The sequence below is a fragment of the Pteropus vampyrus genome, unplaced genomic scaffold, assembly GCF_000151845.1.
Source record: "Pteropus vampyrus isolate Shadow unplaced genomic scaffold, Pvam_2.0 Scaffold15, whole genome shotgun sequence".
NCBI lineage: Eukaryota > Metazoa > Chordata > Mammalia > Chiroptera > Pteropodidae > Pteropus > Pteropus vampyrus.
The window spans coordinates 16950770-16975942 of NW_011888796.1; the positions used below are offsets into that span (position 1 = coordinate 16950770).

General features: G+C 50.7%; 1 protein-coding gene across 2 annotated transcripts in view; it reads right to left on the reverse strand.

Annotated features, from left to right (window-relative positions):
- SMAD6 (SMAD family member 6) overlaps positions 1-23281 on the reverse strand; it is a 73478-nt gene extending 50197 nt beyond the window's left edge. The window contains exons 1-3 of one of the 2 annotated variants that reach the window (XM_011385990.2): positions 20454-23273; positions 12806-12862; positions 9091-9168 (exon numbers count right to left, since the gene is read on the reverse strand). In XM_011385990.2, coding sequence (XP_011384292.1) covers positions 9091-9168; positions 12806-12862; positions 20454-21288 — 970 coding nt within the window. In that variant the 5' untranslated portion in view covers positions 21289-23273. Of the gene's footprint in view, positions 1-9090; positions 9169-12805; positions 12863-20453 lie in introns of both variants that reach the window. The other variant, XM_011385995.2, reaches the window with a different exon arrangement.
- Between the last annotated feature and the right edge of the window lie 1892 nt (positions 23282-25173).

Below are 25173 nucleotides of genomic sequence, written 5' to 3' on the forward strand. Positions count from 1 at the left end.
GCCGCTGGGGTTCTCTCCAGCCTTTACCTTGTGAGGAAGAGGGCTGGCAGCTACGCTACGACACAACTGGGCAGCCAGGTAGGAAGAGACAGGGTCTGTCTCCCCAGGAGCCTGGGCCCTCTCTGCCCTCCTCAGCTCCCCTTTCAGGCCAAACAGCAGCAGAGGCCCTAGAGGCAGGGTTTCTCCACCCCAGATCAGGGTCTCTTTGAGCCTGAGAAAGACAACATGAGCTGCAAGAGTCCAGGGGTGTAGAGAAGCCGTGGCCTCTCTGTGAATCACCAACGCAATCCCAATATTTACTGCACGCCAGGCTCTGAGCTGGGCACTAGGTGGGGAAGATCCAGGCCCTGCCCTCGGAGTCAAGCCCCCCAAGCCCCATTCCCAACATCTGCCCTCTGAGAGAAGCTGAGAGTCCTCGCCTTAGAAACAATGTCCCTCTTCTCCTGTGACCCTGCGGAGAGGTGGGCTGAGCAGGTGAGTAGAGATAGGCAGAGGGGTAGAGGAGACATTGTCTGAGACATTTTGGGGTACATATATCCTGATGGGCTGGCACAGCCTGTCTATGGGGGTGCATGCTGGATTCCCCATTTCACACCAGTCAGCTCAAGAGGCCTGAGCTGGAGCTGGAGCCAGAATAGCTGCCCTCAGCCCTTGTCCCTCCCCCAACACACCCCACTGACCACATCTACCAACAAAGTCTCTCCCCCTAGCTGTTTCTCAGGGCTGCCTAGGAGTCATACAGCCCCCAGCCCAGCCCTACCACACTCCTCTTGATTTCAGGCTGTGTGACAGAACTCATCTCTCCACTTTGTCCCCCAACCTGGCACAGAAGGCCAAACAGCCAGGCTTCTCACAGCTCTGTTTGGTGCTGACACTATTCTGGCCAACTCAGAGGTCAAAATGGTTTCCAGGCTCCTATCTCTGAACTCCCACCTCTCCTTTTAAAGATCAATTAAAGTCTCAGCAATAATTCACCTTGCAGTCTGGGACAGTAGTTTGAATGTCTGCTGCAGACCTGAGATTTCTGCTTTTCCAAACCCAGAAACTTATACCCCAGGGTAAGGACAGTGTCCCTCCCTCAGGACAGGGAGGCCCCAGCTTTGCTGAAGTGCCAGCCCCCAAGGCCTGACCCTCTCTGGCTGAGGGTGCCAGGCCCTGACTGGGGGGTCATGCAGAAAGGCCTGTGAACCCCAGGAATTCTTTCCACAAAGGCAACTGGAAAAGCCATGCATCTCTGCTTCTCTTGGAGGCCAAGGGCCACAGAAGGAGAATGTTTAATACAAAAATATCTGACAAAGTACCTTTAGGATATATTTTTTGCATCAGAGAAGGAGCTCTTGGCAACAGCCACTCTACCCTGACAAGAAAACTTTCAAGTGCGGCTCCTGATTGTTACAGACACCCAGGGAAAGCATGCCAGCAGGGATAGGAGGAAGGCGAGCCATGGGACCTGGCAGACAGAGGGCTGCGATTAGGCTGGATGCAACCAAGTGCATTTTCTGGAATTTCAGGTCTCCTGAAAAAACCTGCCTGTTCCACCTGGTGGTGATGCAGGCTGCTCGAGGCATAGCAGAGGTTAGGGGCTGTCTGCTCCAGCTCAAAGTCAAGCAGCTCCGGACAGGCACAGACTCTCCCTCAGCCCAACATCTCCTCTCAGAAGCCCACGCACCCACCATCTCATTGGTCTTTCATTTATTCATCCAGGAATCATTCAATGAGCAAAGCTGATTTAGGGCCTGGTGAGCTGTTCATGCCGAATCTTGGGTATTCCAGGACGCAGAAGCCCCCAAGGAGCCAGAATTTTTTGAGTCCTACATCTTCCATGGGGCAGAGAGGGCACTGTGCCAGATACTGAGGAACCCAACAAGGGCCAGATTGCCTGGGTTCTGATCCCAGTTCTACTGCTTTCTAGCTGTGTGACCTCGGGCAAGTTACTTAACCTCTCTGAGCCTCAGTACTTCTCTTTTAACTTGGCTAATAAAAGTGGCTACCTCATAAGAGTTGTGGGGAGGAGTCCATGAAAGAATATGTGCATGGCACTTAGAAAGTGCCTAGCACAGAGCTCTGTGTTAGCTGTGATTCTTAAATACATGCTATGATCTTTCTGTCTTTCTGTGTTTATTCTCTCTCTCTCTCTCTCTCTCTCTCTCTCTCTCTCTCTCTATCTCTCTGGATGTCGGTGGCCTAGACAAAAATTAATTAATTAATTAATTTCACAACGACCTCTGACTATAGACTAGGTTCTATGCCCAGTGCCAGACAAAGTCCAAAGCCCTTTTCGGACCAAGTATATCCCAAGTTTCCCCTTGCCTAATGACGACAGGCCCTTTTCCAGCCCATTCCTTCAGATTCAAGAAACTCTCTCCGGATTCACCTTCCTATCTGACAGGCTGTCTATATCCTGTTGTCTTCTTGGTGAACTTGGTGTCATTCTACAAAATCCAACTCAGAATCACTTTTTCCTTGAAGCTTTCCCTGAACACCCCATTTCCACTACAACAGAGTCCCCTGTTCCTGTTTCTAAGCCAGTGCTAAGCCGTGCCCACAGCACCACAGCGCTTAGCACAATCAGTCCCCATTCTTTGCTTGCTGTCTTCCTCTCCTTCTAGACCATCTGCTCCTCAAGTGGAAAGTCCAGGTTTTCTTCACTTTGTATCACCTGATAATACTGGCATGCAGAAGGGTCTTAATGAATGTTCAATATATTGACTCATCACCCTAAAGCCTATAGTCAGGAAACATACCAGCCCTAGGGTCCTTTGCTGACAATCTCTGGCAAGTCAGTCACCCTTTCTGGGCCTTAGATTCTTTATTACTCAAGTGTACACCCATCTGAGTCCCTAAGCTTTAGTGCTCTAGGATGGAGGAGGGGAGCCATCCAGAACACTGATCACCTCCCACTACATGGTCTTGTCCCAGGCCTTAGTTTTGCTTTGGGACAATCATGAGAATCTCAGAAGCTGTAGGCTACAACCTCAAGGCCTAGAAACTGGTACCCTCTGCCTAGAAACACATCAGTATCAAGGGTCCACTGAGATCAGTGGCCCAATGGCCCCAATGTACAGCTGAGCTAACTGAGACTGAAAAGGTAAGGAGCTTACCTGAGGTAAACAGGATAAAGGGCAAGCCAAGCCTGGAACCCACTCTGGCTTCATGGCAAACCAGGTAGCCCAGAATCCTTCTAACACTGCCTGGTACTCCCAGGACTGCTGAAGTGACCTCTGTCACTCCTGCCCTTTTCCCCTCACCACCTCTACTCCAGTCTCAAAAACCAGCCCAGGAAGAATGGGTCCCTTTCTGAGATACCCAGGAGGTTTTAAGAAGGGAAGAAGGCTCTTTTTCTCTTTGGTTGGCCAAAGCTAAAAAATAAAAGTGTAAGGTAGAGGCTTGCTGTAACTTCCAAATGCTGCTGATTCTGGAACCGGGGAAGAGTACTCTTTCCCTCCCACCCCAGCCCTGAGAGAAGGCAAGGAGTCTGAGGCCGCTTCTGAATGAGAAATGGCAAGCTGGTTCTGGCCCGGGAGCTCAGGGTCAGCCTGAAACCTGTTCACCACCTCCAGGCCAGAGTCTGACTTGGGGGATAGGCAGACCAGGTATGGGTCACACCCAAAGGCCAACTCTTATCCCATGGGGACCAATCTAGGTTCAAGTCTAATTGCGTCAGGACACCGGACGTCTCAAACTCCAGGTAAAACATCCTTCCTACTCTCCAAAGCCAAATGAAATCCTCTTTTCAGCTAAAACTTTACCCCCCTGGCTATTTACTAGGCATGCAGCAGCCCTGGACCCACAGGCAATGAGCGCTATATCGTATGTCAGGATTGAGCACCATCATGTACAGCAATGTCACCCTGGCCCTGCCTGTCAACCCAGTGTGATCAGTGTGAAAAAATTCACCAATCTGGACACTTACCTGGGTACTCTGTATATTATAGCAAAAAGTTTTTAAAAATATTATCCAGGCCTTAGCCTCCCTGCCTTATCTCACACCAAAACCTGGTTCTTTGCTTCCCTACCCCTCTGACCAACTTTGGCTTCTCAACATCAGGCTCTTTTCACACTTCCAGGCCTTTGCACCTGCTATTCATTATACCTAGAACATGTTTCTCACCCCCAAATCTTGTCTCTTTGGTAGACTCTTATTCATCCTGTAAAACCCAACTTGGGTATCACCTCTGCCAGGGAGTCTCCCTGGGTCACCTCTCCACCACACCAAGAGTTGATCACTAATCTCTTCTTTCTCTGGACTGACTCTTACACTACTTCTCATTACTGCTGTTTGTGTCTTTACCTGTGAGTACCTTGAGGGCAGAAATGATATGATTTTTATCTCTGTGCTCCCAGACCTAAGCACAGAGCCTGGTACACTGTAATGGCCTCGGCTAATTCAAAGGCAAAATTTAATTTAACCCTCACCATAAGATATGTGGTATTATTATCATCCCCATTTTACAGGTAAGAAAACTGATGGACAGAGTAGATAAGTGGTTGCCTTCAAGTCCCACAACTAGGAATTGACACAGCTGGGACTTAAACCCAGGGCCCACTGGTACACAGCTGATGCTCTTCAGCCCATCTTGCTACAGACGCTCAGCACACACTGACTGAACTGAATAGAGCACTTTGGAGAACAAGACTCTCAAGGGTCTGTGTTAGATGAGGGCATCTGAGGACAGCATGCTTGGGACCTAGAATCAGGAAGCAGCAGCAGATGATACTGCACCAGCACACTCTCCTCTCCCAGCTTCTGTAGGGACTGACGATGCACATCGGACAGCACTGACCCCAAAAAGTACCTCCTCAGGGACCACTGAGAGGAAAGGTGGTAAGTGGGTGGGCAACACAGAGCCACCTAGGTTGTGAACTGGCTCTATTTGCTTATGCTTGCTGTGTGGCCCTCAGCCACTCTCCTAACCTCTCTGAGCCTCTATTCCCAAACTCTGTCAATCTACAAAATGCAAAGACCCTAGAGAAGGATCTGTACCTGCAAAGAGCTTAGAATCTGGTTGGTGGAGAAAAGACACCCACATCCAGCTGAACCCCCAACTCTCCATATGATCCTGTGTAGCTCCCTTCTTTCCCTGGGTCTTCTCCTCTTTAAAATGAGAGGCTTGCCCTCACTGACGCAGCTCTAAAGAAACCAGTATGCTGCAAGGACTGAGTTACCAGTATACACATCCAAGGTCAGAAAAAGGGACAGCCTGGTCCCTGTAATAGGCAGCTTATATCGTGCCTTGCATACAATGGGTACTTAATAAAGCATTTGAACAGACATCCAATAGGCACTAGAATAGGATACCAGAAAGGAATCACTGGTTCCTGAGGAAGCCTAGTCAGTGCTGCATCCTCCAGCCCCACAGCATGGAGTCAGGCAGACCTAGCTTCTAAAGCAGTTCCATCACTTTAGGCTCTCGTTAAATGGCCTAGGGCTCACTCAGCACCCAGCACTAAGCCTTGCCTGGATGCTCTTTCTATCACCTAGGGCGCAAAGCTCCTTGTGTCCTGCTCATTCTGTTTTTCCAGCCTAGAGTATCCCAAGGCTGAGAGAACCCTGCCCTCCTCCCTCAGCCCTCCTCAGAATAGCCATTCCCATGTGGCCGTTCATCCTGCAACTCTTTGAATTATGGCAGAGTCTGCTTTTAAATTGCCAAGTGTTGCCTACCAACCACTCACACCTTAGTATGAATTTAACTGGCTAATCTTGCTTTCCTCCTCAAACTAAACCAAACTATTGCGGAAGGGAAGAGAATGGCTTGAGTGGGCTTTCGACAATCGGAAGGCAGTGCCCCAGGCCCTGAGTTAGGTAAGAAACCCAGTGTCAAGGCTCTGCTCCTCACTGAGTGATCTTGGTGAAGTCACTTGCCCCCTCTGAGCTTGTTTTCTGATGTTTATTGGGGATCGTATATCTAAATTTGGAGCTGATGTAGAGATCAGATGAAAGTGTTGTGTCAACCATTCAGCAGAGAGCTGAAAGAAGACATTCTACTATCTGCTGCCCCCCTGCCCTGCCCACCCCACTGATGCGTTCTTGCCTGCTCAGCTGTGACCGAGTCTCAAAATTCCCACCATTCCTTCTGAAGTGGCCTCAACAACAGGACAGGAAAGTGAAGCAGAGACCTTGGAGCTGGATAAAAATAGACAGCCCTAGGCCAGGAGCTGGGGCTGTCATTGTGCAAGACAAACAAGGGCTGTCTCCATCCTGGGGTCGCAGATACCCTGCTCCTGCAGGACACCCATCCCAAGATACAGAAGGGGAAGACTCTCAGGACATAGGGAGACAGAGGGGGCTTGGGTAGGTGGCTGGTGTGGTCTCTGGGTGGTCTACAAGGTTTGCCTGGTGGTGACTCAGATGAGCACAGAGCCTGGTGCCTCTTGCCAGCTTCCCACCTCTAACTTTGGTACTTAAATTGAGACCGGCTGCCCCCAGACTCCTTTTGATAATTCTTTGTTGCCCCCCAGGGTGTGTCTCAAAGTGAGAGATGGGAACTCTTGCTGTGAAATGCTAGACAAGACCCTCGGAGTGGGAAAGCTGGGCAGTCACACTGCTCAGGCTCCCATTCCAAACCCGCCATTTACAATTTGTGAATTTGGGCAGTTGGCCCAGCAATGAACCTCAGTTTCCTCACATATAAAATAGAGGGAATCACATCTATGTCACCGGGTTGTGATAAGGAGCCAGTGAGACGGAGAATGACCAGCACTTAGCAAAGTGCTAAGTAGTGCGTGTCAATAAATGTCAACTGTTGTCATCAACGGCAGCTTTACTATCTGTCCTTGAACATCGAATGCCCTGGCCTGGCCTAACACATTCTGCCCCACGCCTTTCTGACCTCACCTCCCACCCTTACCTCCAGCATAATCCTGCATTCCATGTTCACAGGATGACTCCTGCCCTCATCATCCACAGAGACCTTCACCCCTCTGGGCCTCTCTCTACCCTAGAGGGCCTTCCTCCCTAAGCCTGTCCTCCAGCATGACAGCCACCACAGCCCCAAGTCTATGAGCTCCCAGGAAGCAGGGACAGTGCCAGCCCATTGGTATTAAGATCCCCACAACACAAGTAAACTGGAAAAGTTGAATAGTAAGCCCCTGGAACAGGAGATGCATGTCGTTCTTGGAAGGCACCTGGACGACCACAATGGAGAATGCCACTCACCTACTGGGACCACTTGGAACTCAGACTAAAGCCCACTAGACTCCATTCAATCTCCTAACCATAAGAAATCCCAAACTTCCTCCCACCTCCTTCAGCCCCTTAGAATTCCAAGCCACTGGATGCGAAATTTTCTCATGAGAACCACACAGTCATGGTCCACAGTAGAGAGCAGCAGGGGCCTTCTCAGTGGCCAGGACCAAAGACTGCTCTGAGGTAACTGGGCAGGAATCTCAAATACAGGCCCATTGAGCCCCAAAGGCAGCCAAACCCAATGGCTTCCAGCCTCCAGAGGGTGGTTTCCCCTGGGAGCTGGATGGGGGCAGGGCCTCCTGCAGGTGTTCTGGAGTCTGCTCCTTGCTGCCTGAGCCACACACCACACCTGCTCTGGGAGGAAAGAGATCAAAGAGACTATGTCTGTGAACACACCGTGAAACTGTAAGACACCTCCACACACTGGAGTTCCCACCATTAACAATGCGGGAAAGAGGATGTCAAAAAATTACACATCCAACCAAGCAACCAGTGGTCACAGAAACACAGAATCGTGCATTCAGAAATACTTTTAACCCACTTCTTCAAAATTATATGTGGCTGCCATCCCCATAGGCACAGAAGAAAAAGAATAGATTAACATGTTAACTTCTTGTGTTCATCTGGTTAGGTCTTTCGGGAAAAAACACTATAACCAAGTAGGGCCAAAAGGCTGAGAAGAAAACAAGATGGTCCGACTAGAGGGGCCATCAGAGTCCAAAAGGCAGGTAGGACCCAGAAGACCTGGACTCCAGTACCAGCAGTCATGAGAAGCCAGCATGGGGAGAGACGGCAAGAATGACAGTCAGAACTTTGAGCAAAATAAGGTTATAGGAGGAACATTCAGCCCTTGCAGCAGAAAAGTGGAGGGTAAGACAGTGGTTAGGAGGACAGTGGCAAATGGTTCTGCTATTACGTGCCCCTGGTCAAGTTCCTTTACTGCTCTTCTGAGATGATGCATATAAAGGGGCTCAAGTACAGGACATGGCCCAAAGTAAACACTCAACAGCTCTGATCACTGTTGTTGCTATTGTGACATGTGCATGGGGGTAGAGGAAAGCCAGCTCTGATCCAGACAGAGGCCTTCACTCCAAGATCCAGCCATGCCCACTTGGGAAGCAGCTCCAGCCAGAGGGGCTGTCACCACACATAGCACAAGGCCGGGCCACAAACCCCAGCTGTCCTCACTGCACGCCACCTGCCATGCTCCCAAAGGGCCTCACAGAACTCGGCACCTAAGTCCCTCCTGGCCATTAATGCCCCCAAGTCATGACCAAACTCTCATTTCTTAAGGAAAGCTTAATTTAGGTATTCCCGGAATGTCCCTACAGCCAACTCTTAATTGCAAGGAGTGGGAGCTCCAAACCAGGGTGCTCTCTGCTCCCTAGCCCAGCATCCACTGCTCAGGAAGAGGCATGGAAACCACTGGCCTCTTGCAAACTCCCTGCTTACCAATCCACCCACTCTATTTACCCCTCTTCTGACCCTTCACATAGGTCCTTCCCCAGAGTGGGGACAGGAGAAGAAACTCATGAAGAGAAATGTATATGAGCACATCCATTTGCTGCCTCTCGGCAGCTGGAAGAAAAGGATCCCTTGCTAAAATGAGAGATGAAGAGTTGTGCTGGGCTTTACTCATTTCCACGAGAAACAAGGTAGAGACGACTGGTTAAAACATAAACCGACGGGCCCTTCTGGTCTCATTCACACAGACTACTGGTCTTAACCCCTAAAACATCAGCAATGATGACATGGGAAGTCTTCCCCCAACCAATGAGGTAGAAGGAAAAGGGGAAAGAAAAGAAGTGGGTATAGCAAAAAGGCCTCTTTCAAGCACCATCCCCACCTGTCCCCTTCTGTAAAGTTCAAAACAACAGCCACGTGCAAAGAAAAAAAATGCCAACCTGAGAATTCACCCGGAGCAGTGATGAGGGAGTTGGTGGCCTCCGTTTCAGTGTAAGACAATGTGGAATCAGATAGATCTACGGGAGGAAAGAGAAAGAGAACTTAGTTGGCTGGGCCGGGGCGCAGGTTGCTCCCTTTACTGCTTTCTCATGGATCTGTGTGTGTGTGCGCGTGCATGTGTGTGCCAGCAAGTGCTTGCAAAGGGCAGCATGGCCTTCCCAACTTTCTGATGACACTCTGTAACCCCGACCCATGATTGCACGAGACCAGGCCAGCAGGCCCTGGAACTCTTCTGGAAAATGCTGACTGCTACAGCCCTGGCACCTGAAAAAGTTGCAATTGCTCTGACCACAGAAATAACCCAAGTTCAGGGGACCGAGCAAGTAGCAACTTGGAGCCTCCTTGGGTAAGGTTAAATTAAGCCCCTAAACAATTCATAGTTGCTGTACTTAATTACAACCATTAAAATTCTTGAAGTTGTTCCTTCTTGCTTCCTTCCTTCCTTCCTTCCTCCCGCTGGAGCTGGGGAAACTCTGTTTTAACAAGTTACCAGCCATCCTCACTCTGTCCTGCTTACACCCCTCTAATTAAGGGCTCAAGCATTTGCTCTCAGATTAACTTTTTTTTTCCCTCTCTCCCCTCCTCCACTCTCTAACATCAAAACCTGCTCACAGAGCAACTTTCAATGCCTGGACTGTTTTAATTTTTTAAAGCATTCATTTTTTGTAAGTAGTTTTAAGTACTTCATATGGCGTGCATTATTTGTTTTCTCCTGTCAGCAGTGCAGTTAAGTGGAGAAAGGAAAAGCTTTTGCATGTTTTTTTCTTGAACACTGAGCTGCCAGCTTGACAAGCCGATGCCTTTTGGGGCAGGCAGACTTGGAAATTTTTTCCTGGGCCTGTGCCTCCTGCTACCAGCAATGCGGTGTTGTCCCTGTGAAGGGACAGGCCTGTCCAGGAATCCGAAGACAAGTTCTATGAGGCCTGAAGCACTTTCCTGATCTTCTCGCCCAGTACAACCCAGGTCTAGCTCAGCTGGTCCCACCTGGCTCAGGAGAGGCATCCCAAGCTGGGATTCCTGGGGCAAAAACCGTTAGCCTAGGCCCTCACTAGCTAGAATTCCATCCGATCTTACAGGATTTTTTTTTTTCCCCTTTTACCACATGGCTTGCGGAGCGGGAAGATGAAACATTAACCAATTTGGCCTTTTTTTTCGTTTCCCACTTGCCAGATGCTGACTGGGTGTTCTGGGTTTTATTTTGTTTTTTGGTCTCATGTGATCACAGAGGCTTAGGAGTGAACTGACCTTTTGTTTATGAAAAAGCAACAATGCAAGGAAAAGAAAATAATACAAAAAACTAACTCGGACTATTTATCAGGGCACGAAAAAGTTATCTCCTGGTAAAATGTGTTTGGAGGAAAATAAGGACGGATGGAAAAATCTCCTTTGAAAAAAATAACAACCTCAATGCCTCAGTGGGAACTTCTTAAAAGGTTGTTGCTTTTAATGCCTAATGTTCCCAAAGAATTCAGTCCCCCGAGTGTCACTGCTATTTCTCTTTTGAAGTAGCAACATCACAGGCTGCACCCTATTTCTCAGTAAACCACTGTGGAGCCAACACAGAAAGCTCTGTGAGGTTCCCAGGAGTGGAGACAATGGGTAGTCTAGTCTCTACCTTTCCCAACTAGTAAGTCCCCATCATGCACTCTCCAGACCCTCACCTCTGGGGCTTCTAGTGAGGCCCTCAAAGTCTGAAGTGCCTTGGGGCTATCGTAGAAAAAGAACACTCCCCACCTTGATCACTGCTCAAGCTCCAAGGAGGGACCCCATCTGGAAGTTGGAGCCCACCTTCGCTCTTAGCAAAATCAGAGTCACCAACTTGTTTTTTGCAAAGGGCCCAATAGTTAGTATTTTCAGCTTCGCAGGCCATACAATCTCTGCTGCAACTATTAAACTCAGCCACAGGAGTGTGGAAGTGGCCACAGGCAATATGGAAATGGGTGTCTGTAGCTATGTTCCTGGAGAACTTTATTATGGACACTGAAATTTGAATTTCATATAATGTTCGCATGTCATAAAATATTTTTATTTTTAACCATCTAAAAGAGTAAAAATGATTCTTAGCTCGTGAGCCATACAAAAACAGATGGTGGGCTGTAGTTTTGCAGACCCCTGAACTATATGAGTACCAACAAGTGTCACTTCCCCTTTCTAGACCTCAGTTGTCTCATTTGTTAAATAACCAGGACACCTGTTGATCTCCAAAAGGTCACAGTGTCCGGATTTTTGCTGTTTTATCACAGGCTGACCCACAATTCCTCAGGGCAATGATCCTTGACATTCAAACTAAGGTGCCACATTTACTAAGAACATTTGACAGTGGTTTTTTTTCCTCTAATGGAACTAGGGATCTTCTAAGTGACTGGTACCACTATGTTAACTTAGGAATGCTGAGACAGGCATGTGAGGAAAGCACAGGGAAACAGCAAGCTGAATAGGAGGCTGCTCTGGATTCTCACCTCAGCCTTGCTGCTTGTTAGCTGGGGGGCCCTCCCTGACCCTCCGTCTGATTCACCTCATCTATGAAGGGACGAGCTCCCACTGAATGACCTCTCCAATTCCCCAGAGAACTAAATGAAGCTCCTCCACCCTTGGGCTGACCATACATCAGGAAAAACAATGAGGAAGTTGCCATCGTTAAGCCGCTGACTCACACACCATCATAGGACAGCCTTTGTCCTCCTAGACTAAGGAGATCAAACTCCTGGAGGGACCTGGTGGGCACCTCTGACCCCACAGCAGGGTCTAGAAGGAAAACTGGACTGGACGCTTGAAAGTCGACAACACTTAGAAGGGACCTCCCAGATGATGCTGACACACGCTACTGGGAAGAGGCCTTTACCAAAAACAAAACAAAACCCACTTTTTGTGGTCACTTAGTGGAATGTGTTAGCATCACTGCCACGCCATCTGACTTTTAAAGCTTGACTCCCACAGGAACTGCCTGGGTCACAAAAAAGCTCTCCTGGTACTATTAACTCCAAACTAACTCATCCCATCACTAAGATTCTCCACTGGAGGAAACAGGAGGGCCAGGAAACAAGCTATCTCTACTTTTAAAACCGCATGCATCTATTCCAGAAGATGAGCTGATCATCCAGCCCCAAGGATTTACAGAAGAAAACAGGTTCCATCTCTGAATGGGACCTGTCTAAAATGACATTACCACCTCAACTAAATGTTCCAACTGTTCCCGCCCAGGTGAACTTCCTGGCTTAAAAAGGGGAAAAACATACAGCTCCTCTCAACAGTGAGTTCTTGTTCAACCTATTTGTCAGAATAATTATTAATACACACTAAAGATGAACAGTCTAAAACCGGGGAGAGAGAGAAAGGAAAAGAGACAAATACCAACCCACCTCCAATGAGATGCTTAAGTTAAAAAACCCATTCATCTCCCACAGGCCCATGTTTAAAGGTCACAGAGAGGTTAATGATGAGCCAAGGAATTTCAAGATGTAAATAGCCCACTGCAGAGGCTGAGTCTGCTTTGGCCCAACTGAGGGTGTGTTTGTAAAACTTCACCCCATTTCAAAGGCAACCAGGCCAGCTTTCTCCCCTCCCCTCCAGCCCTTCAGCACTGAGGCTGGGCACTAGAAAGGGGAGCCTGGGATGGACACACCTCCCCAAGGGTAGAAAGGAGGCCACACTTACCCAGTGGCTTGTACTCGTCGCGAGGAGACAGCCGAGAGTACGGGGGTGGTGGTGATTCTGGAAGACAGGAAAAAGCATGTCACTGCCAGGGTGGGACAGTTCATACCTGGGAGTTCTATGTGCTTTTGATTATTGGTTTTCTCCAATAATAAACCTAGTCCCCAAGAAGCCCTCCTTTTCTTCCACCATCTCTGCTGCCCAAATCCACTAGAAAACATCACTGCCCAACAGTAAAGCCATAGGCTTGGTGTCCAGACCTGGGATCAATCCCTGCACTGCCACCTTTGGCTGTTCGACTTCAGACAAGTTATTTCACCTCTCCAAGCCTATTACCTCAGCTCTAAAATGGGGACAATCATCATATGGACCTCCCAGGTTTGCCAGGAGGGCAAAAGAAGATAATATATGTAAAATGCTCAGTACAGCTCTTGGGACTGTGGAAAAATACCTCCACAAACAGTAACTATTATTAATATAACAAGAGAAATACAGATGCAGGGAAAGTCAGAGCCAGGGGTGCCTAATAAAATACCAGATGCTTAGGTAAATTTGAATTTCGGATATATGTGGCATGATTTTTTGGCATAAGTATGTCCCTTGCAATATTTAGGATATACAAAAAAAGTATGTATTGTTTTACCTGAAATTCAAACTTAACCAGGCATTCTATATTTTTATTTGCTAAATCTGGCAACTCTAGTCATAACTGTGAGTACAGAGGCCCAGACATAGAAGCTCATTTCCAAACAAGCTACATCAGAACTAGCATTCTTTGTGGCGAGGAGGGCAAAATTAGCTGGGACCCAGGAAGCCAAACTCAGCTGCTGAGATGGGAGACCTTAAACCAGTCACTGCGGGCCCTAGGCCTTAGTCTCCCTCTTTGCAAAGAGAAGGGGATGGGACACGAGTTCTCTACTGCCTTCCAGCTTAGACCCTCTATGATTCCTTATTGTCTATGGTATTTTTCTTTTGGTTTCCTTTCATTTGCCTAAAATACTCCTCCTTAAAAACATATACTTTGTCTTCTGAAGAATTCCTTAGCTTCTTGCTTTAGGGGAAGTAACAATTTGCTAAACTAAGTAACAATTTGCATGAATGAAATGACCCTTCATTTTCCCTAAATGAAACTAAACACTATCACATCTCAAACTAAAACAAACTCTCGGTGGTAGTAAAGTGGTAATAACTATTATTAGGCAAGTATCAGTAATGACACAAGGGGTAATAAGTGTTTTTTGCAATTATAATAAGGCGCAATTAGCTATAGGAGCATTTGTTTTGCTCCATACACCCCATGTAGCTTCAGCTCTTCCCCACCCTGGCTTTTTCATCCAGAAATTACTTCAACAAAGTGAAGGCTCTAAGGTGCAGAAACAGGGAATCTTTTGTGGACAGTATTTAGGGAGAAGGAAAAGTGAATCATGGAGTAGCCACTGGGAAAGAAGCAAACATTTGCTGAATGCCTACCCAGTATCTCTCCATGTCAGGTATTTTCAATTTCATTTGTTATATTTTATTCTCTTGGACTTTAGGTAGAGTAGTTAATTATGCTCATTGGGCACCTATTTTTATCTCATCCTTTCTCAAAAACAAACAAAATGGCCAATATTATTCCCATTTTACAGATGAGAAAACTGACTTGCCCAGTATCCCCCAGCCAATCATGGTGGAGCTAGGATTTCAGACCGGCTTGACTGCTCTATACCCCTACAAGACAGGCAATCAAGAGGCACTCCGTCTTTCACTCCTTCATCCCAGCTGCATCTAGTACATCAGGTGCACAGAAAGGATTCAGTAAACATTTGTGGACAGACAATAGTGATGAGAATAATGGTAAACATGGGGGCATCTGTGGACAAAGGTGTGGAGAAAGAGGACCTAGGGGGCCAAACAGGTGATTCACAAGAGACCTCAAACAAAAATCTAGGAGGGGAGCTATCTACCTTCAGTAGGAATAACTTATTTACCGGTCCTTGGGCCTTGGAGGGGCTAGAGACCAGACTTGAGTGACTAGTCTCTCAGGACAAGAGGCAAAACAGGTAGGGAGAATTCTCCACAGGGAAGGAGAATTGAGGCTGGTGCTCCCACTGTAGAGAGGAGAAGACTGAGGCCTGAACAGTGGAGGTGACTCCCTCAGGGCCAGACAGGGAACTGGTAATAGAGCCAGAACCAAAAGCCAGGTCTCCTAACCCACTACCTCATGCCCTTTCTACTTCCCCATTAACTTATCAGAAGGCTTGCAATTCCTGTGTTAGGGCTCCTTTGGAAAAATCTGATTGGCTGAGGCACAGGCTACAAAAGGTGGGGACTTCTGGATATTTGCCCCCCAGATCTGTCCTAAAAAGTAAAACTTGGCAGTGACGGGCAGTGGTGGCTGGAGTCAGGCCACTGTAATCAACCCTAGCATCTCTTCCAGGGTCCATTTACCTAGAACCTGAAAGGTGGAGGCAAGGAAGGGTTCATGAAGTGTCCCCTAACATGTGCTATCTGGGCCTTAAACTGTGACACCCACCAGCCATGGCCACACTGGAGCTGGGATGGGGGGGTGTCAGGTGTTCCAATGTCACGAGTGACACAGAAAGCAAATCTACAAGCTTGAAATGTCAGACACACAAGGTAGTGAGGAACTGCAAAGCTCTCAGGAGTGGCTTTCCCAGGCCCCCATCTGCTCCAGTGAAACTGTTTGCACAGAACTATTTAACAACTGTGGAGACTGAAATGAATCACTGACTTCCATTCTACGCAAGTAAAAAAGTATGAAGGCCTATAGACTTTACCCTCAACATGTGGATTTAGAGTGTCAGAGGTTTATCCTATTCAACTTCTTGGGGTTCATCCAACTCAACTTATTGTAACTGTTGGGGCATCTGAGGGCCAGCCAGGTAAAGGACCTGCCCAAGGGCACACAGAAAGATAGAAAATGTTATTCTATTTCAACTAAACAAAAGGGGAGGCCAGTTGAGGACCAGTACCAAGTTAGTTACCTTTTCTTAAAAAATTGAGTTATCAGTCACATACTTTAAGATTCACTCTTTTGAAGTATACAAATCAGTGGTTTTTAGTAAATTTAGAGTTGTGAGACCAACACCACCATTTAATTTTATAGGACATTTACATCATCCCAAAAGAAACCCTGTCCCCAGTTCCTATCCCTCCAACCCCCAAACCCTAGGCAAGATTTTCAAGATTCATCCAGACTGCAGCATGTATTAGAGCGTCACTCCTTAATATGACTGAACGATATTCCATTGTGTGGATATACCACATTTGGTTTATCCATTCATCAGCTAATGGCCATGTGAGTTGTTTCCACTTTGGGGCTAATAGGAATAATGCTGCTATAAACAATACGGAATGACCTTTAACTGGTACCTCTACTCTACTCCCACACATCCGGGCCCCATGAATCCTGAGAATGGAGCCCAGGGACATTAAGTCAGTCGGGCAAGGTGGGAACTTAGGTGGGACACTCAGTGCTGTGAGTGAAGCAAAAGGTCAGATGAGAAAGTGCGAGCTGCCTCCAGGCCCTCTGTTCACTCCCCTCTTAGAAGCTATCTTAGTGCTTGCAAAAGTTGTGTTAACTTTAAAATAACATGTGCTCTAAACTTTCAGAGGACAACTCCTAGAGCCCTGCAGGTCCCTCTAAAATAAATGAACATGGGGAGAAAGAAAAAAGGAAAGAGAACGGGCGAGAAAGAGAAAGGGAGAGAGAGGGACATCAGAAACTCCGTACCCTCAGACATCCAGCCTCAGGCATCAATTTGAGGAATCTCCTCCAACTTCCTCCAGAAGCGAGAGCAGTCAGCCAGGGGCCGAGTGTACCAGAAGGCTAATGCTCAGCTCAGCTCAGCCCAGACTGCCTCTGGTTAGCCCCCAGGGGGTACTTAGCCTTTTGGGATCTAGACCCTAATTCTAAAGCCAGAAAAAGTTCACAGCCTTTCTCACTGCCTGGTAAAGTTTCAGTTTGGGACATTACCTTCCATCCCCATTCTTGCAGCTCAGGATTTTGCTTAAGAAAGGCTCCACTCACCCCCTTGGGCCTCCCAGTTTCCACTCTCCTAAGGAGGGGCTGTGGGTGGGGAGGGGGCCTCCTGGGGGCCTGTCCCCTCCACTCCCAGAACCTGAAGGCTCAATCCCAAGCCCCAGGGTGGGAGACACAGAAAAGGAACTCCTGGCACTTTAAGGCCGGCTGAGCCTAATTGCCCAGATTCCTCCGGCAGCCAGATAAACAGCGCAGCCGGCTGGCGCCAGCAAGAGGCAAACTGCACATTATCACCCCTTCCTCACCTCCAAGGAGGAGCTCGGAGGAGCAGGGCGGCCAGGCCGGCCGAGGGGCCGCCAGAGGGGTGGGACCCGGGCTTGGAAGCCCAACTTGAAATTGATCTCATTTCAAAGGGATAATGCCAGGCCAAATAAAAGGAAAACTTTCTAGCCCATTCTAATTCCTATAGTCCTGGCCTGGGAACCCTGTGTTTTCCTAGGCAGCCTCCTCCAGTCATTTAGAAGTTCTCTCTCTCTCTCACTCTTTCTCTTTCCCTGGCGCAATTTGGATAATAGTAATTTACTGAATATAATTACAGAAAAAAAAAAAGTGGTGAAGCAAAGAGCAGGAGATTTATTCCAAAGTTAATGGATACTTTCAGGAGAATGGAGCTCTATAAACACAGGTTAGAACTGTGATTAAAGTATTTCTCCACATTTCCGTCCACATAGGCACCAAGCTCAGTGAACTGGCTTTTCCTGGGACAGAAAGACACACGAGAGGGAGGGAGCACAGGGAGTGGGAGGCAGAGCTGGGACAGAGGACCCCACTTACTGAGACAAGCATGGGAGAGAGGGCAGGGGAGGCAGACCTGTGTCATCTGGAATCTGCCTGTCAGACCTCAAGGATTCTGTCCACCTCCTTCAATTTACAGATGGGAAAAGAAGCCCGAAGAGGGGAACTGGCCTGAATGCCTCAAAGCAAATTATGGATGGAGCACGGTTTGCTCTGAGCAGCAAGGGTCTGCACTACCCAGAAAAGGCTCTTCTGTCACTGGGGCTCCATGTGGGGATTAGGAGGCACTGGGGTGACTGATGCTAGGTGGGTGTCCCTAGGTTGGCCTGCTGGGTGTTCCTGTGTACTCTCTAGCTGTGTGCTGCTCCATGTCTGTCTGTCTGCTCCATTGCCCCAGCCTTCTCCCCAAGGGCCACGGAAGGAGCAGTCTCCTTATCAGGACTCGCACGGCTGAACTCGAGCTATGCAGCCGCCCAGCTCTGAGAGCCAGGCTGGCGGCCAGGAGGCAGGGGTGGGGTGGGCAGCAAAGGGCTCCCCTAGTTCTTAGTCCTACTCCTCACAGCCCAAGCCATCAGGCAGGAGAATGAAGCAAGAGGGTCAACCTGGAGCCTACTGGAAACTATTCACCAACCACCAGTCCTCCCAACAGCCCCCAGGGTGGCTAGAAAGGGGGGGTCCCTTGGGCTGGCGAAGGGGAAGGATAATAAACACATCCTGAAATAGCGCCTCCTTCTGGGAGCAGGAAGGGAATCAAGTACCAATGCTTAGTCCAGAATTAGGCATGAAGAATGTTCCTAGAGCCACTCCCACTGACCAATAGGGAGACTAAGAGAGGTTACTCATCCAAGGTCAAGTTGTGTTACTGGCCAAGCAGAGCCTAGGACCAAGTCTGTGGTTGAACATCATCCCACTGCAAATTGCCCTTCAAATTGTACTTGCCCAAGTCCACCAAACGCATATCAACACCCAAGCTAACTTCTCATCTAAGGAGTAGGACAACTCACCCATCCTAGGCAAAGGTGGGTCCTATCTGTTGTCTTCAACTTTTTTACCCCACTCCTTTCCACCCACACATCTGAGCTTGCCTGGCACCTTGACTCTCAGCTGGTCCTCTCCTCCTCAACACCGAACTTCCCTTATCCATCCTCCAAAGCTTTATTCCAGGTTAGGGTTCTGGAGCTCCTGGAGGCAACTCTGTTAAATACACACCTCACAGTGATCTGAGAGTTCACACCCCCTAACCTGGCCTTTCTTCCCCCATCTCTGCCCCATTTCCCCTGGAAGATTATATTTCTGAAGGGCAGGAATCCCACTCATATTTCTACTCTCTACTACAGCACCTAGCACAGTGCCTGGCACAGAATAAGTGCTCAACAAATACTTGTGGGCAAACTGACATGAAAGGAAAATACCTGCCAGGGCTTTCTAAAACAGCAGAGTGGGCCCCACCAATTATCTCCCACTAGACAAAAATGACCAGAGACAGGGCCACCACAAATAGGGCCTCCTTCTCCAGAAGCAAAGAGGAGACAGGGTAGCAGAGGGGAGGAAGCCACTTCTAAGGGAAGCTGTCAGGAAGAGGAACAAGGGGCACAGAAAGCATGCCATGGGACACAGGTCAGGGACTGCCAAAAGCTCCTGAACTATAACCATGTGGGGAGCAGGGCAGGCAGATCATCACTGCCTCTCTTCACCACCCCGCATCAGTGAACCACCACTGAAGCACCTTCCTTTCCCTTCCAGCCACTACTTCCAGACACACTCCTAGGCCCACCCTCCCTTTTCACACTGGGAGTCAGGAGACCTGTGATCTGACCCTCTATGGACCCTCAGGCTGGCTGCTGATTCTTTCTAGAGGATTCAGACTGGAGAAACTGAGAGCCCTCCCACACCCAAATAGCCTATGACAATGACAGTCACACCCCTGCAGAACCCCCAATATCATCATCTAAGATGCATACACCCTGAAGATGCTACAGACTAAAATGTGTGTTCCTGCAAGCTTCTAGCCTGCCAGGAACCATCACTTGTCCTCACTTCTGTTCCAGCACCTAGGGCATCCTCAGGTAAGCGGGGCTGGGAATGGGGTGTGTGCAGAAGTCCCAGAAAGAGAACAAAGGAGAGTGCTCAGATGTAATAAAATACCTGGCTTCTTCACCTACTCACAGATGCCCCCAGGACCCTCAACTCTATACAAAAGCTAAACACAGAGTTGAGAATGATGATGGAGGGCCCTAGCATTTGACACCCAAGGGATGCTGGCAGCAATCAAGGCAAGAGGGTAGTCTCTACTTTTAAGAGGGATTACCCTGCAAAATTTGCTTTGCTCCAAAGTCTACAAAGGATCAAGTGGGACAATTTACAAACACTTTGACTCTAGCCAGGAACTGTCTACATCCAATTTCACAACTTGTATCGTCTTGGATGTAGACAGTTATATCGTATCGGATGTATAGTCTATATACAGTATATAGACCGTATGTCTATATACTGTAGACATACAGTATATAGGCACATGCTCACAAATGTTACAGGCCTGGGCACAGACTGGGGGTAAATAGTGGGGGCACGCAAGTCTTTGGATTCTTGTAGACCTGCCTTCCCCTTTCACTGTCTATGAAGTGGGTGCTACAATCCGTCCCTGAAGCTGCAGGGACATGTAACCTGTTAAGTCTGCGGGAGCGTTGATGAAGTTGCCATTTGATGTATGTGCCCAGATCCCCACTGCCCGGGGGACCAGAGTGAGGCGTTTCTATTGGGAGCTCCCACACTCGGGGGCACTCGTGGGAGCCCGAGATGTCTGGGATAAAAAGGCCATGGAATAGGGCAGGAGGGGGACCCCCGAGGTCCCCTGCCAGGAGCAGTGCTCACCTGGCCCGCAGAGCCGGCTGAAGTGGTAGGGGTTGCAGCACACGGTGGGGCCGTCGGCAGCGGCGGCGAAGCTGTGGCAGCCGCACAGGGGCTTCAGCTCCACGGCGTGCTGCAGGTCTGGCCAGCGAAAGAGGCGGCCGAGCAGCAGCTGCGGCGGCGCGGGCTGGCCGCCCAGGCGGAGGTCGGCGCGCGGCACCAGCACACAGCCGCCCGGCACGCCACCGCGGGACTCCACCGCCTCCAGCAGCGTGTCCAGAGAGCGCTCCTTGAGCCGCTTCAGCAGCGAGTACGTGACCGTCTTGAGTTCCTGCTCCAGCAACAGCAGCCGTGAGCGGGCTTCGTGACTCCGTCCGCCGCCGGTCGGCTCCAGGTCCGCCCCGGCCGGTGGGTCGCCGGCGTCCCGGGGTGCGCCCGCGGCGTCCCGCTCCGAGAAAAGACAGCAAGTCACCGTCTCACAGTCACTTTCGGGCAGCCAGCCCGGGCCTCCTGGCTCCGCCGCATCCAGCGGGGAGTCCCCAGCGCCGGCCCCCGGCTCCGACATGGGCCTCGGGAGGCCCCCTGCGCGCCGGCGCCTCCCCGCGCCCTGGGCGCCTCGCTGTCCTACCACGTCCCGGGGCCGCCGCGGGGCTACCGGGCGGACTTCGGAGCGGCTGCAGCCTCCGCCTTCTCGTGCCCGCAAGGCCGGCTCAGCTCGGCTGCCCAAGCTCCCATCCTCGTCGTCGCCGCCGCCGCCGCCGCCGCCGCCGCCGCTGCTGCCGCCGCCTTCCTCCCGGTCGGGGACCACACGACTTCGCCAAAGTCGCCGCACCAGCCCCGAGCGTTTGGACCTGAACATACGATATCCTTTGGCGCCAGGGGTGGGGGGGAGGCGGTCTCCGGTTACCGGGGGTCCGTTCCCTCAGCGAGGCGCCGGCTGCGCGGGCCGCAGCCCCACATGAAGCTCCGCCGCCGGGCGCCGTGCAGACCGCGCACAGCCTGTCGTCGAAGGGGCGCCGCAGGGCTGCAACATGAGGGAGCTCGCCGGGGCGGGCCGGCAGGGAACACGCGCACGCCGAGTCGCAGTCTGCGCCGGGCCAGAGACTACATGGATCCCAGCAGCCGGGCTGCTCAGCGACTCCAGCCCCGGCGCTTGAGGGGAACGGTGGGCGGCGCGCCGCCAGAAAGTCCCCGCATGGGCCGGTGAGCCTTCAGAAGTTGCGTAGCTGGCCCATGAGCACAAAGCGCTCGCGCCGAACTCCCCAAATGTGTCTGGGAATCCCTGCCTGTAAAACCCAAGCGCTTAACTACATGGGCTTTTCCTGCACGATTCGAAAAGCAGGCTTGTTGATACCCTCGACTTCCTTCTTATTCCCTGCAAAAAGAAAAAAGAAAATAAAAAGAAAAGAAACCCCAAACAAAACCAAAATCCCTGGAATTGCATGCACGAAAGGCCAACTCCGTCTCAGGTCCTAGGCGCTAGATGCACTTGGAGAGAGTTTCTCCCGAACGCGGGTGTCAACACATCAGTGGAGACTGTAAAAATCCCAAAGAGCTGCTGGGAATCCTTAATTAAAAATGCAATCCACCGAGGCAGAGGTCGCAGCCCTCTCCACGCTGCGCTCGGACGCCCGGGGCGCCGCGGCTGCAGAGGTCGTCCCCCCCACCCCCCTTCACAAAAAGTGCCTCCCGGTGGCCCCGCGGTCCCGGCAAGGTCTGGCGAGGCAGCGCCCGGCGGCTCTTTCTCTCTGCTCGGCTCCCTCGCTCGCTCCCCCGCTCCGCTCTCTCTCTTTTTTGTTCTCCTCAAACGCACACTGAGGGCCCCCGGAGGAGCGCCGTGGAGTCATTGGCTGCCTCCCATCATATGCCAGTCTAGACACTTTGGCGGCTCCGCGGCGCTGATTGTTGCGCAAACAAGGTTTCAAGTTTCTTAACTCTTAAAGGAGAACACGTCCCATTGCAGGGCGCGCGGCTCCGAGGGGCCGGCTCCCGGGGCGGGCCGAGCCGCGGCCCCCGCCCCGCGCTCGCCCAGACACCCCCGCCCCGAGCCTGACAGCGCCCACAGCCCGCTCTCGGGCTTGCGTTGCGCCGCGGGCACAGATGCGAGAGAGCACACGAGCGCGCGCGCGCACACACAACACACGGTTACACAAACCACGGGTGGGCGGTGCGAGAGCTCTGCGGACTGAGACTCGGAGGCAAACGGGCGCTTTGCCTCTCCCTTGGGCACAAACTTACACGCATTGCACTTCAGAATTGGTCCAAACTCCCATCCAAGGGAAAGCTAATAAAAATGGGTGTGCGTGTGAGCCTTCCTGGCTTGCATTTCTTGGGACCAGGGGGCGGTTGGTTTGTTGGGGTAGCGGGATCTTCCGTGATGGCACGAGGTCTCCACATCCCCTGCGCAAAGTCAGGGGTAGCTCTTCTGGGCCAAATAGGGAGCATGGGACCCTTTGCACACGGAGATTGCTGCATTGCCGGAGGTAGGGAATTGCAGAGGATGGGGTATAGACGGGGAGTGTCTCCTACTCTCGGGCTCCTCTTAGTCGCCACAGCCCTTCCTCGCGCCAGGCGGGCTGCCAGCCGTCCCGGGCCCCCTCTGGGCCGATGTTTCCTCCTCCTTCTTCCCCGACTTATTCTCTGCACCACGGAAAGGGATGTGGGTAGGAGGTCGTGCTTTCCCCAGGAACGTTTCACCACAGAAGTGAGAGTGGGCTTGGGGATGGGGTCCCGCCAGGTTCGGAACGAGCTGGGGGGCGCGGCGGCAGCAATGGGCTGTCCTGCGCGTAAAGGGTTAAGACCGCTCCTGCCCCTGGAGCCGGCGCGGCGGGGTACCTCCTCGGGCGCGCTAGCTCGTCCGAGGGTGGCAAAAGTTCAAGCTTGTAAAGTCCGGATTGGTCCCGCGCGGAGGGAAAAAAGGCCTGGTTCCCCCTCCCCCCCCAGGCGCGGCGCCGATTGGCCAGGCTGCAGGGCCGGCACCGCCCTCTCCTCGGCGCGCGGCAGCCCCGCCCCCGGCGCGGCGCCCCGCCCCTTTCCGGGCAGTAGCCGAAGTCCGTCCCCTCTCTCAATGAAAGAAATTCCGCTACTCCCATTGGCCCAGGGCTGGGCGCCATTCCCCCGCGGGGGCCGCAGGGGATTGGACTCGCGGGTCTCCATCCCGGTTGCCCACGTGTGAGGCTAGCCTCGTGAGTGTGTGGCGGTGCAAGCCCTCGGCCCTGAGTTGTGTGTGTACAGGGGAAGGGCGGAATTTGCAGGAAAAACTCAGAACCATTTGCTGAGCTTTACCTGGAACCAGGTACTGTTCGCGCCGCGCTCTCTGGGAAAGGCAGTTTCCCCGAACAGAACGTCGGGCTGAGAGGCTTTACCCACCCTCATCCCCTAGTGCTTCGGCCAAATTAAAATAGTTGTCTTCGCCTCAGTTTCGCGTTTGAAAAATGAGAATGATGATGCCTGCCCTGCGTTCTTCACAAAATGATATAGACCCTAGGAGATAGTACATTTTAAGTGTACAAATCACAAGTGATCAGCAGGATGCATTTTCACGAGTGAACACACCCGTGTAACCAGTACCCGGAAGACATCGTGACCTGCACCCCAGAAGCCCCTCTTCTGGCTCCTTTCAGTCACTTCTCTCCTTAAGGAAATTAATGTATCTTAAAACACAAGGAGAAACTCAATGTAATGTAAAGTGTTTCCTTTTATCAGAGTATTTGCTGGTTTGGCTGTTGATTACAATAATAGCTTGTGGTGTTGAGTCTTTGGGCAAGGCACTGTTACAAGCATTACAAAGATTGTAGTCATTTGGTTCTCACAACAACTCTGATAGGTCCTATTATCTCCATTTTACAGCTGATGAAACTGAGGCACGGGAACTTGCCCTTTCAATTTGCTATTGAAATGAAGATAGTGTTGAAAGTGGCATATGGGTTTGTGTTGCCAGAGCACAGCCTTCAGGGACAGCAATTTTTGAAAATGTGGTCCATTGGTACTGCTGAACCAAAGTGTTATGGAGTGAGGCCCTGGACTCCATATAACAGCATTTTGGGGATAAGTATGGTTATTACCACCAGTTTACAGATAAGGATACTGAAGCAGAAAGATATTAACTTGCACAAGCTTGTGGTTAGTGGCAGAGGCAGAATTTGAATGCAGCCACTTTGGGGGAAAGAGTATGCGTGTATAATGGGAAGCAAAGGGAATGGGACCCTGGGCAGGATATGGGTTACCCCACAGGGCTTCCACAAATGCTCAGTGCTTACCCCTGGGGGTAACTATGAACTCTGGCTCCTTCCCTTCCATCCCCTACATCTCCCTGAGGTACAATGGCATCTCTATCTGCAATGTTCCTGGGGGAGTACCTTGAGATGTCTGGCCTGTGTTGGGGCCTCAGGCCTACAGGAGACTGAAGCAGTGGTCTTCCCTGGAGAGCTGCCTTCTTCCCTGATCAGTAGTTCTGACCAAGTTTGGCTTCGGCTCTTGCTCATCCAGAGATGTGGTATTGGGGATGGGGTGCCATTAAGTACCAGCCGGATGACTGACCCAAGAGTCTGCTAGGTCTGAGTTCAAAATTGATCCCACTTAACCTTTCTTGGCTCTGTAAGCCTTGAGGTCCTCATCCGTGAAATGGGAATAGGAATCTTGCTCAAGGTGGTTGCCAAAATTAGGACAGGAGAACCCAGAGTCATCCCTTTTCATGGGAAGACTGCTTCTGAGGAGAGATAGTATCAGGAAAGGAATTGTGACA